This window comes from Dermacentor variabilis, chromosome 6 (genome assembly GCF_050947875.1).
Source record: "Dermacentor variabilis isolate Ectoservices chromosome 6, ASM5094787v1, whole genome shotgun sequence".
Taxonomy (NCBI): domain Eukaryota; kingdom Metazoa; phylum Arthropoda; class Arachnida; order Ixodida; family Ixodidae; genus Dermacentor; species Dermacentor variabilis.
In genome coordinates this window covers 169,991,437-170,004,329 of record NC_134573.1, presented here as the reverse complement: position 1 = coordinate 170,004,329, position 12,893 = coordinate 169,991,437, and the positions used below count along the sequence as shown (strand labels likewise).

The 12,893-nt window shown below is 48.2% G+C and overlaps 1 protein-coding gene across 1 annotated transcript in view; it reads right to left on the bottom strand.

Moving 5' to 3' along the window:
* Positions 1-7,317: 7,317 nt before the first annotated feature.
* Positions 7,318-12,893, bottom strand: part of LOC142585729 (uncharacterized) — a 160,913-nt gene continuing 155,337 nt past the window's right edge. The window contains exons 3-4 of the mRNA XM_075696706.1: positions 7,874-7,980; positions 7,318-7,431 (exon numbers count right to left, since the gene is read on the bottom strand). Coding sequence (XP_075552821.1) covers positions 7,401-7,431; positions 7,874-7,980 — 138 coding nt within the window. The 3' untranslated portion in view covers positions 7,318-7,400. The remainder of the gene's footprint in view (positions 7,432-7,873; positions 7,981-12,893) is intronic.

The window sequence follows — 12,893 nt, the reverse complement described above, 5'->3', positions numbered from 1 at the left end:
CCGGCGGTGCAGGAGAACGAGAGAGAGAGAGAGAGATAGATAGATAGCCAGCGAGAGAGAGAAAGAGAGAGAAGGAAGGAAGGAGAGGGCAGAGCGGACGCGTCAAGGTCAATTACCGATCTACATTTGGAGCACGGCGCGCCGCAAAGGGGGACACGTCCGCAGCGCCGCTCTGCGGCGGTGCGGGCCACAGCCGCCACCGCGTAGCGAATCATGCGCGTGAACGCATCGCAACTTGGCAGTTGCTGTGAGGAGAGAGAGGGGGGGTGAGAGAAGGACCGAGACTCTTTAGGCCACAATTCAGCGACAAATACATACACAACGCCCTACGAAAGCACGCACTTGCACTGAGGTAGAGAGGAGAATGCGAAATTCGCATTCAAGCGGAGATAATATTCAGATCTCGAACTGCTAATCTCGAAGAAAGTGGGTGGCAAAGGCGCAGCCAAGTCACGCGCTTTTTTGTGCAGGGAGACGAGATTGCGGGTTTCAGCGGTTATCATGGCTTGAATTCTGGCCAGGCGATGGCCTTCTAACCGCTTACCGGAGTAAATGTGCCGTCTTGCAGTGCCACGTGTTTGACTCCTTCGGCATGTGTCGGCTTGCTTTCTTTTATATTTTGGTTCCAGCTCCATAAAATAGTCACACATTTGCGACAGAGACAACTCCGCATAGAAACAATGAAATGGTCTGAGAGGCTTGAATCTCATTGTGAAGTGTAATAATGCTTCAGTGCTAATGAAGTATGTGTCCCCTCATCTCTTGAGGGGTTTTCTTTTCTTCACGCCTGTCTTTTTGTGCCCGCTCTTCTGTCCGTCCTTACTTCTCCTTTCCCTTCCCGTCGTGCAGGGTAGCAAACCGGAGGCTTTAACTCTGGTTAACACTCATTTGCATCTCTCTCTCTCTCTCTCTCTCTCTCTCTTTCTCTCCAGTGAAAAAAGGAATGAACAACTTATTCTTTCTGTTTTGTTGCAACAGACAGTTTTGTATATTGTGAAGTACTGCTATCGGCAGAGTGAAAAAAGAAGAAAAAAAGAGTTTCTTTAGCGCGATCTGCAGTTATGTCGTTCATACAATGCAGGCTGTCAATGACGGATGTCTTTTTAACTACCACGACAGTATCGCCAAGCCTGATGTCATGTAGTGGAATAGGGTAGTGCCAATTTTTTCTTGTTTTTAAATTTCATTCAGCTTAATTCCATTAGGGTTTAGTCGCGAGAAAAACCGCAACGTAATATTCGTGCTGACTTTGGCCAGGCATGGGCGTCTCTTACGCAACACTGACTGCCTGTGCTCTCTGATTTTTACGACTCTAAAGCATCCTGACTTTGACCCCAGAGGGACATCAAAGGTCAAGAGCATCTTCGTTCTACGGAGACAGCTGTCGGTGGTATCTTATCCGACCTTCATGGCACCTCGCGCGCGTCACCACAGATTTAAAATTACTATATGTTTCGTTGGTCAAAGTCGCTTGCAGCTCCATTTTTTTTCTTCGCCCAGGATTCTATGCCGTGCCTTCCAGATGCGAGCCTTCGTGTCACCATCGTGGTCGTGCTGCCTCCAGCACTGTTGCCGCCGTGCCGCCATTGCCTCTGTTCTCATCGTCCAGCCTTCGCTGTCATTCATCGTCTCGTGTTAGTTGCAATCATCGGGACAGCCACGGCTGTATTGCAAAAAGCTGAAGTCTTTCATTCGAATGGGACCTACACAATGTTCTGCTGTCCAGCTCTGTCGGAACGCGCCCGGTGTGGCTTGGAGAGAGAGAGAGAGAGAGAGAGAGAGAGAGAGAGAGAGAGAGAGAGAGAGAGAGAGAGAGCAAACAAGGAGAGGGAAACGCAAGGAGGTCAACCAGACGAGCGTCCCCTTTGTTACCCTACAGTCGGGGTAAGGGAAAGGAGGAATCGAAAGAGGGAGGTAGCGAAAATTACGTGCACGCGGGAGGAATCACAGGAGGAGCATAAACGACCTCTCACTATACGGTACACCTCAAGAACTGCACTAGTGCGCGAATAACTTCTTTGTGCCAGCGACGGCAGTGGCTGTATGCTCCGAGTATCTCTGACTCGGAACGGGTGCACAACAGGCGATCAACGATTCCCTCAATCGGCTGTGCCGCCTGGTGCATTCAGCAGAGGCCCACTGCGACGAGTGCGTCAGGCGTTCGTCCGCCTATCGTTGACGTTACTATACCGTGTGTAAAAGTTAACGCTATAACCAAGCTGCTCAACGAAAAAAAAAAAATTGAGAACACGATGCAAGGTACAATTATAAAATCTACGGTATTTGGTCGTCAGGTATCTGATGACTGCGCGCATGTTTTAGAATCTTCTTGCATCGTGCTTTTCTTATTTATTTATTATTATTTTTTTGAACAACTTGGCTAACGTTAGCTGGTATACTCTATATGAAATATGCTTGGACGCGAGCTTCTTGGCAAGAGGTTGAGTCGGTCCTTTTCTTTCTTATTTTTTAAAAGGAAAGCAACGTCCTACAGCTTGCCGCTGGACTAAAAACAGAATTGCAGGGTGCTATGTTTGTGCGAGGCGATAGTTAGCGCAGTTGTCCGCACGGTAGACCACCTACGGCTAAGAAACTTGGAACCTAACCAAGAAACTCGAAGACGTCCGTGATGAGTGATGGTGCGAGATAATTGTTGGTACTACGGCAAGAGAATGCGGATTCTACAGAAAGCAAACTTGTATGATATCGTGCAGTTGAATTGAGAAGGAAGAAATGCAGTTTGGTTGTAACGTAAGGCCATGTAATGCGTAGAGGATATAACTGGCCATCTATTACATTGACATAACGTGTTTGAAGGATAAAACGTGTTTGAATGTGCTTGAACCTGATAACGTGTTTGAAGCAGAAAATGGGATAGCCTGATGAGGTTAGGAAATTTGCAGGCATGATAAAGTCTGCCTGAAGCGAGACAGGTGTTAATAAAGATCGCTAAGATAGGCTTTCGTCCTTACGGGTTTGGTATAGGCTCGTATTGCATTTTACTGTTGTATGTGTAAATGTGACTCCGTTCATTATAATTTTTTCTTTCTGCTAGCTATACTTCGCATCTATTTTTACTGACATTTCTTTCTTTCTGCGTTTAGTCACTTTATTGATCCCGTCTATCACGTTTTACTTACTATGTGTCCTCCCCGTTATGGGAACACATTTATTCCAAGATGGACCGATGCGACGGGTTATCCTGGACAATCAAATTCCCAAAGCGAACTGTGAATTTCTCTATGAATGCTGGCTGTATACGGGAGGCAGGAGCTAGGCCGTGCTATATTAGAGTGGCTTTTTTTTTTCTTCTGCCACCTCATTTCGCTGTATGTTGCACGCGTAAGGCGAAAATAAAACATTGATCGATTGATTAAATAGGCGGACGATGATGATGAGGTTGATGATGAGAACACCAACTATTACAAAGACCTGTACTGTTCAGTGCACGGCATAGCTACTCGTTTCCCTATTCTAAGAGTCTCAAGGTCGACGGAGCACGCCAAGTTTGTTTGCTGTGATTTTCTTTATTTTATTTTTTTTTTTTTCGGACCTGCAGTACCGGCACGTTCAGGATGCTGCTGCACGGCCTGCGCGCTGGGAACGACAATGGTTACGGGCCGGGGGCAAGAAACTGTCGCAAGGCTGCTTAGCGTGCTACATATTCTCGCCAGTTCGAGTGAGCGTCGCGTGAATACAAACGCACGGGGAAACAGAAAGCATTCCGTCGCATATGTTCCATGCTCGTCTTTATCTTGCGCGCATACCTCGCGCGCTGTCCTTTTCACATTGTAACGTGTAATGGTGTTGCCAACACGGCGCCGCTTTATTAAGAAGAAAAAAAGAAAGGAACGTGAACGCTTCGTTAACTGATTTATTGATTGACGTTACCAGTGTTTGCGGCACCTGCATTTTATTTGTGACCTGTTCATGACTCAAGAATCCAGCAGCGAACTAACCCGTTTAACCACATTACCTCTTTTTTTATGTAGCATGGTTTTCTTTTACTTACAGTTACTTAACTGGTCTTCTTAGCACCACGTGGCAATGTCCACCTGTTCGGATGTTACCTGCGTCTAACGGCTGTCTATCTCGGTGAAGACTGCGAATATTAGTTTTAGAAGCACTGTGTCCGCGCACGCTGGAACGCGATGTTCTCCTGATCGTGTAATAGTTTGAGGGCCAGTTTCGGAAACGATATACGGGTTTTTTGTGCTTTTGCTAACCGATTTATCATTTGCTCGCTTGCAACGGGGCGCAAACGCGTTGCCACTAAAAATCTTGTTCGGCTACGTGCGCACATAAGCGCATACAATATACAGGCCGTCACATTGAAGCGGGTTTCTCCTCGCGATAGGTCTAACTGCGGAGAAGCCAGCTTTGGCGAGCGCTAACCACGGACCCCACGCAAATGGTCACAGTTAAAGCACAACTTTCAACGAGGGGAGAGTAGGATGAAGAAAAAGCGAATGTCTAGCATGACAGAGCTATTCATATTGTCACGTGATCGTAGAAATGGCTCGTACGTGTCGCAGGTAAGAATCAAATTTTGCGGCTTCTGGTACCTTTTCGGGATCGGTTTGCATTTTAGGAACCACATTGATTTCCGTTTTCCAAGGTCTCACGTTTCAATCGCCGCCTGCATAGATTCGCGTGAATACGACAGTACATCACCGTACAAGCTTCCGCGAAATTCAACGGTGCGCGGCATCCCGCATTTCTGCATGGAAGTGTCCACTGAACCACATTTTTTTTGTGGCCAAGCGAATGTTATTACTGAGCTCTGAGATTATGCGTTTCGAATACCCGTTGTAGCGGTGTAGAAGAACACGGACCGCAGTAAAGTCTCTTCTCTCCGTAGTCCCCGGCAACAGCGTGGATGTTATGAAGCCCGAATTCACCATCAAGAGGACGATTTCATAGAGGTACACGCGAGAACAGTTCACTATTGGCTGGTGTCTCGCTTATGGTATCGCTGGCTCTCGTAACAGACACTGGATTATTATGAACAGACCTTTCGAGGAAGAAGCGTCGACAATTTGTCGCTTAAAATGGGAAATCAAACTCCACATACTTCGTTCCGCAATAATCTGGCACTGGAAGGGATGTCGCAGCTCGCACCAGCCAATCGGGAGAGCGATCACGCGAGTGCCCGTGTTTCTCCACTCGAGGACTTCAGCCGACGAGCCATGGAAGCCAGAGCACCGTCCCAAGGCGTGCACACCACACGAGGGCGTCGTAGGAAGATGAGGGCTTCAAGTGACCAACAATGGTCGAACAAGAGAAGCCCAAGTCTGGAGAACGGCGGTGCACTGGAGCCAACGTTCCGACAAGGGGAGCTGTCTTTGTCGGGACGCTGACGAAAGCAAGGCCACTTTGTCGCAGCGTTCGTTCCAACCGGACGCTTCCCTCGTTCCACCACTGTCAGCGATCAAGCCTGGCGCCACATCGGTATGACCCAATTAAATGATAGCCGTTAACCGCTTCGGCATTACAGCTCACGCGTAGGCATGAACGCGCTAACTGTATTGCTCTGGGTTGCGTGCTCGTGTGTGCCGAGCAACGTCGCAAGCCATTAAAACCATTAAAAGAGGCAGTGTCTTGCATCTGACATGCTTCAGCGAGCACATAGCCCTGCGCAGTTTGTTCAGCTAGCACCCCCGTTGTTAGTGAAGAGCCAGTGAAGAGCTATTGTACCGCCGCACGACAACGAACGAGAAGAAAAAAAACCCGCCGCTAAGTGAGCAGAGGGGAGAGAGACGTCGACAACGCGATGCACGACTGCAGTTACACTCAGTCAGGCGCGTTGAAGGTTAACAATCACGACCCAAACGCCCGGCAGTTAGGTTACAGAAGAGAGCGATCGTGCGCGCGAGCGCTTAACTGCTTCCCTCAAACAAGACCGCGTTGAAGCCCTCTGGCTGGCAGCGTAGCAGACGCGGACCTTCCGGTTCGTGAGTCCGTCGGCTCACTTCCGATTTCTTTATTGTTTCCGTGGAGAGGGAAGTAAATGAAGGAAACAAAAATAGGAGCCGTGGAGGAGAAATAGATCGAGCCGCACGAACAGGGCTGTGGCAGGTTTAAGCATTGCTTGTCTGTTCGGGGGGGGGGGGGGGGGGGAGGGCTTCCGAGATGGGCCGAGAGAAAAAAAAAAGAGAAAAAAAGAAAGTGGCCGCCCTCTTCTCTCGACGCTCCACGCAACAGCAACCAACGGCTTCTCCATGCGTGTTGCGCTCGATGTGGCGCGTTTGGCCATTTGATCGCGAAGCGGAAAAACGGTGCCCAAACACCGCGCACCGCCAGGCGGGGGCGGTGGGCTGTGCGCATGGTTGGAAGACGTCCGTGCGTGCTTGGAGCAGACGCACTCACGCACGACGGTTTTGCCGTCTTTTGAGGAACTACCACTGCAAACGCGCCCGTCCGAAGCTGTCATTCCATGCGCACCTTGTTCTCGTGGGAACATCAGGAAAATCCAACAACCGTTCGAAAACACACACACACACACACACACACACACACACACACACACACACACACACACACACACACACACACACACACACACACACACACACACACACACACACATATATATATATATATATATATATATATAGCAACTGCTTTTGGTGCATAACATTTGGGTTGTGCTGAGCGAGGAGGCCTGTGCCTACAAAGTAGGCCTGGTCTGGCGCTGTTCCTTGGAAACTAACAAGTGCTATCTCCTCATCTAGCGACGCCGAACGTGGCTGAAATGTTCTCTAATAGTGTTCTGCAATGATGCTATGTAATGGGCGCCACATCGGGTTACTTGGACGTATATGCTGCCCATTGCATAACGAAGCGTGCTCCACTCCCCGAGTTCTGCCTGTTAATGAGCTCCCACATCCACTATCGAGACAAAGAACACTCTAGGCTTAGGGCGTTTCGCAGACACCATTGGTTTGTTAATATTTTACACTCAAAGCGAGTCAGCTTTGGGACGAGATGTTTACACCCACAAGTGTGGGACCATTTTGGTCGTGTAGGTATTCTCGCCGGGTCCAGCATGGCGTTGTGAGTCGCGGGACAACGTTTAACTCGTGCATTCCAATTTGCAACATGTAAGTTGCGTCTCTTTTCTACAGTCTTATTTGGGATATATAGTGTATAGATGGTGTCAAATAAAAATAAAAAGAAGCCTGATCGCGGGATGCAACATGTAGCGATGTTTCTATGGGTTCTAGGGGATCCACGAGTTCAATCGTTCATTCACTGCTTATTTCCTCTCACTGCACAATAGAAGTGTGTGCCAAGGAAAAACTCATTACGATCAGTTGAGAAAGAGTATAATGATTTTATTAATGACCCAACGTCGTGCGATGGCTTGAGCTTCTGGCTGCATCCTTTGACTTGAGTGTTCATCTTGAGAAATACTGGGACCCCGTGGTTCTACGTCAATAACAGGAACTGGTATGACAATTCAGCCCAACGCGCCAAATATGTTCAATGTGTACACAAAAAACCTGCTTTGAAACGATAGTAAAACAAGAATAAGAACAAAAACGATGTACAGACGCATAGATGATTACTGCACATTTATATGGCTAGCAAAATGGGGCCCTAATGTTGAGGCTGCGCTTGAAATGCAATGCGCGTAAAAACGCCTCAACCTACCTTCGAAGCGGGAAAAAATACCGATAAGATGGTGATCGATGAGGCACACGGAGAGAATGAATTAGCCGCGAAGTGTTACACAATTTAACGGCAAAGCGACATCGAGTGCACCAGAGTGCAGCGTCCGGCGAGGAAGCAGACGAAGAAAGGTAAACAAAAACAAAACGACACAAAACAAAAAGAACGGTGCTGTCGCGTTACGCTCAGATGTCGTCACCGTTTCGAATCGGTCACGATCGGACGTCGGAAGCAGTCGAGTTGGAACGGGGCGCGCTCGTCTGCCGCCGGCTGCACTTCCGGACTGGTGTACATAACGCTTGCCGCCTGAAAAAAAAAAATGCGTAAGAATGCAAGAAGTTATGTCAGATGTCATCGCTACAGCCTTCCTCCACGCAGGCGTGATGCGCTACTGTATAATTCATTCACGGCGGTTTTCTTTGAGGTAACGCTGCTCACGACTGACGACGAGTAACTGACGGCGCACGCCGCCCGCAGCGGCGGGGTCACGCTCGCCGTACCAAGAGAACGTCGCGTCTGGTCGCGTCGTGCACTTCTCGGTAGACTTTGAGCTCTCGCGAGGGCCCCTTCTGCACTTCTTTCACAATAATATGGCGCCGCTAGACCGGAAGCTGCAGCCGGTGTCAACCAATCGCGAGCGCGTTCGTGCGAATGCATCGCGCGTTTCTCCGCGTAGGAGCGTCTATATGCCCCGTCTGAAGCGTAATCCAGGTCACATTACTGCGAAAGATAGTTTAGTAGGGTTCGCAACGGAGTTGGTGACCGAGAGACGTCAAACAGACGACGCGTTAGAGCGTCGTCTGCGCGCACGTGAAATGCAGTCTCAGGCGGCGACTCGAGAAGCACAGCTTGCCTCGTAGATTCCATTTTAGTGACACATTATTATGGCACAAGCGTGATAAACTCTCTAACGCGTAGTGTTCGCCACGGGCTGCACGTAATCGTAACCCTATAGTTAAAGCAGAAAGCAATTATAAGAGGAGGAGGTGGAGGAGAAAAGAAAGAGAGAAGGCAAGTCTGAAGCACTTCGAAGTCTAACCAACAACACCAGGTTTCAAAAACAAGCCGACACGGAGCCCAATATTTTGCGCGCATTTCACGTAATGAGGACGTATGCTTATTACTACAAGTGCCCTGGTGAGGCCGCAGTGTTGCGTACATACCGCAAAATGACAGTGTGGTTGCATGATGTTGCGCACATCAAAACTGAATAGAAAAGCTAATATCACAATAAACCACGTCAGATAACTGCACGCTTTCGTGGAAACCGCGGTTCAAGGAGCTTTTCACATCACGTCGAAGAAAACTCGATTGCGAGACAAAAAAGAAAAAAAAAAGTCCGTTACTCACGTCCGCTATTCGGTCAGACTTCGCCAGCGTATACGCCCTTCATATCTGAAGGCTGCGACGCGTCGCGGCAGGTTTCAAGACGCCATTTTCCTTGTGTATACGACCTTTTATTATCAGTCTTTCATTGAAACAAATCAAGCGATGGTACACGCCCTACTTCACGTGAGTGCACGCACCTGTTTCATTTGCTAGGACGCTCTTGCACTCGCAGTTGAACACTAGCGCATTCGGACGGCACGATCGGTGACATGCTGACCTGGGTTTACGCGATGCAGTGCCTATAGCAATTCAGCGAAACTGTCACAGCTGGCTGTCGATCGGGAGTCTTCAGCTGTATTAGCTCTACATGCCTTGGTTGCCCGTCAAATTATGCAAAAGTTCGAAGGGTATTTGTGCCCGTAAAAGTAAAAAAAAAAGTAAAGGTAAGTAAGGGTTTTTGTGCCTGTGGTGAAAGAATGGGGCAAGAAGAAAAAAAATAATAAGAGGCTTGTTCACGAAGGCCTGTCACACCGCCACATATACTGTACAAGCTGCCGGAAGAACATGTCATACAGTGTTATAGACCTTTGGGGAAGGAGCTGGGTGGGTGGTGGTCTGGTCGAGGAGACAGGCTCACAGCCGTAGTGAGTCTGTACTGAGGCTGTAGATTGCCTGCAATGAGGCTTTAGTTAACCTATAGATGGTTTCCATTGACGTCATCGCGGCAGCCAAATTGAGGGTATCATCACGTCTAGGGGCTCCGTTAAAGAAAAAGAAAAGAAAATAAAAAAGGGGGTGAGGGGTGGGACGTGACAGTACGAAAGGCGCATCCTGTGCCGAGCGAGGAAAAAAAAAAGTACGGTCACCGTCAAAAAGCGAAACAATGCAGGCGCGATAAATTAGAGCGCTGACATCGTGGTGGTAGCAATGTATACCGACTACTGGAACAGTCACTTAGTGACTTCAATTAATGGCGAGATGTTACCCAGAAGTAGAAAGCACTGCATAAAGTAAACAACCTTTCGAGAAAGGCTGGATCCGGAATAATCTTGTTATTTTTCTCGTTTTAATCGGAGTCGTCAAACTAACGGCGCTTATACTACGATTCCCGCAATCCTGATATCAACAGCAATTTATTGCTCGATATATATATATATATATATATATATATATATATATATATATATATATATATATATATATATATATATATATATATATATATATATATATATATATATAGATATATATATATATATATAACAGCTGAAAGATTAACCATTCAATGCGTTGTAATTGATTTATTACCGGCATGTCAAACGTGCGCTTGTATTTTACTTTGCCGTGTTCTATAGTAAACACTTGTGAATCAGCCTACTATACAGAGTTTCCTGTAGGCTGATCACCAGATATCGAATGTAATGCACTGCGTTCTTCGGCGACGTCAGTATACCAACTCCACTCGATCTTATCCTCGGAATCCCGTTACTTTCAGCGAGTTCTTCACCGTTGTCGAAAGATAAAGCGCCGACAGCTTGCTTGGTGACGGGATATGTGCTGGCGTAAAGCGGTAGCACCATGAATGAAAGGGAGATGTCTATTTATTCTCACAGGTACAAAGTACAGCCTCCCGTTAACTGATGCTCAGATAGCGGATCCAGTGTGGTGTGCCTTTACGTATACGTCAGCATATTGACGCCGCTTTACGAGGTTCTCCGTACACTGTCAAGTGTCAACCGGCGAAAGCTTGGCTGGAGGGTTGCCGCCGGCTGTGACGACCTGCCGGCGTATCTCTTTTTTAATTTTCCCTTTTCGTTTTCGTGCTATTCTAACAGTGATCACTGGTTTAAAGACGGTCAAATTCTAGCCTTAGCTCAGCTTCGACCCAGTGCTGAAGCTTCATCTTTGAAGCGAGAGAGAGAGAGAGAGAGAAAGCAAGGACAGGAAATACAGGGAGGTCAACCAGAAGAGCATCCGGTTTTCTACCCTGCACTAGGGGTGGGGGAAAGGCGCCTTACGCGTTGAGTGTGTCGTGTACATTACGAATGCTGCAAAATATATTCTACCATCTCGCGGAGAAACTCAACGGCGCCTCCCTCAAGCCAGGTCATAGCATACATGCATGCCATGAGCATCAAAAGATAGCTAATTAATCGGCCGGATACTGGAGACATCTCGGATCGTTCAATTTTGCTTACTCGGCAAGCCACGTATGGTGGTGCTGGCACAGGCGGACCGGGTAACATGCTATAGGCAAGACGGCGCTGACCGGTATGCAGCACATGACGACCTTAGCAGGCGACGGTGTTTCCCATTTTTCTCGAGGTATCGAATTCTCCGGCGTCTCTGGCGAGAAAAAACAACAACGTAAGGTTCACGACACGACAGCGACGTGACAGCGAGCCGCAGCCAATGCACTATTGAATATTCATTAATCGCTCTTGCCTAGCCGCGGTTGTTGACGAGCCGTCGCTGCCCTATCGGGCACCGTGCCTCATTTGAACTTTCTTTTCGCGTCGCCATCTTCGGGACTAAATCAGGACGGATGAAGTTTTTTTCGTATGCCAGTCACTGCACTATGCTGTGGTATTTGCTAATAAGCACGAAAGAAACGTGACCGCCGTCACTGACGCGCCCTCCGTCCAGGCTGCCCATTTCTGGAGGCGGTGGTAGGGTGTTTTCGCCGTTCACGGGTCACGTCTCATCGATGTAAAGAAATGAGCACGCAGCAAACCTGTGTCAACCAGCCGGGGTTCTCCGCGGCCTATGTCACATAATATCATTGGTATTTTTTGCTCAGGTGTGTCTTGCCTACGTGCCGAAATGATAGAACAGCTGTTGAGGAGCAAACAACGGCGCAATAGGCGATTTGTTAATGTATTCGGCAAGTGTGGCCAAAGCCCCCCCCCCCCCCGCCCCCCCTTTTTTTTTCCTTTACCTTGCGCCCTGTGGTGCAGTCATAAAAAATCCGGGCAATTACACTCGTTAATGTCTGTGTCCCGTGTAATTCATTGCGGCCTTTCGAGAAAAAAAACAGTGTGTAGCTACGCCCAGAGTCACGGTTTGGCTGTCGATGCACCTCTCGCCTAAAGCCCGCGCATCGCCAGGAGCATCGCTGGTGCTTGTACGACACGTGTATTGCGTGGTTCAAACAGAGAGACATAGCTCGGGGAATGCGGCACATTTCGTGCCAGATTGCGCCTCGATGACGCGTCGAAATTTCAAGTAATCGAGTGCGAGAGTTGCTCTGATATATGTTTCTTTTTTGCGCTCGAATCTGGCACGTGGTAGGACCTATTTTCGGCAGCTGCACTGAAGAATACCTCTGCAGTCGTACGGACGATACGGTATCCTGCTGGAGTAAACTTGTGGCCTGAGATCTGCGACTCCGTACATTTTGCGACCTACAACTTTACGATTGCGCTAATGTTTTCTGTTACGCCGATGCCAATAGTTATATTGCTGCTAGCTGTTTGCAATGTCGGTGTTTATCGATTTTATACTAAACAGTAGACCAACTAAATGCGACGGCGCACCTGGGACTCTCCGTTTTTTTTTTCTCGGCAAGCTGACGTGACCTTCGCTGAAAAAAAACCAGTAGGACTTCTGGAGTGTTTCCAGATGCAATCTCCTGGCCTCGTTTTCCCTACCTTCAGTGTTCCGCGCAAGAATTCCGTATTGGCGGATGTTGCGCATTTAAGTCGCGTAAAGAGGCGGACGTACTGCCAATACAGATGTCGATGAAAAGGGGGAAAAAGCGAAAAATAAAACGGTTGCTTCAGGTTGCGCATCCTTCCTAGAGGGAAGCACTCATCGCGTGGGCGTTTAGCTGTGCTGCTATGCAGAAAGAGGACGGAAGGAAATGCAGGGAAACTAACTTTGTAAGAGTG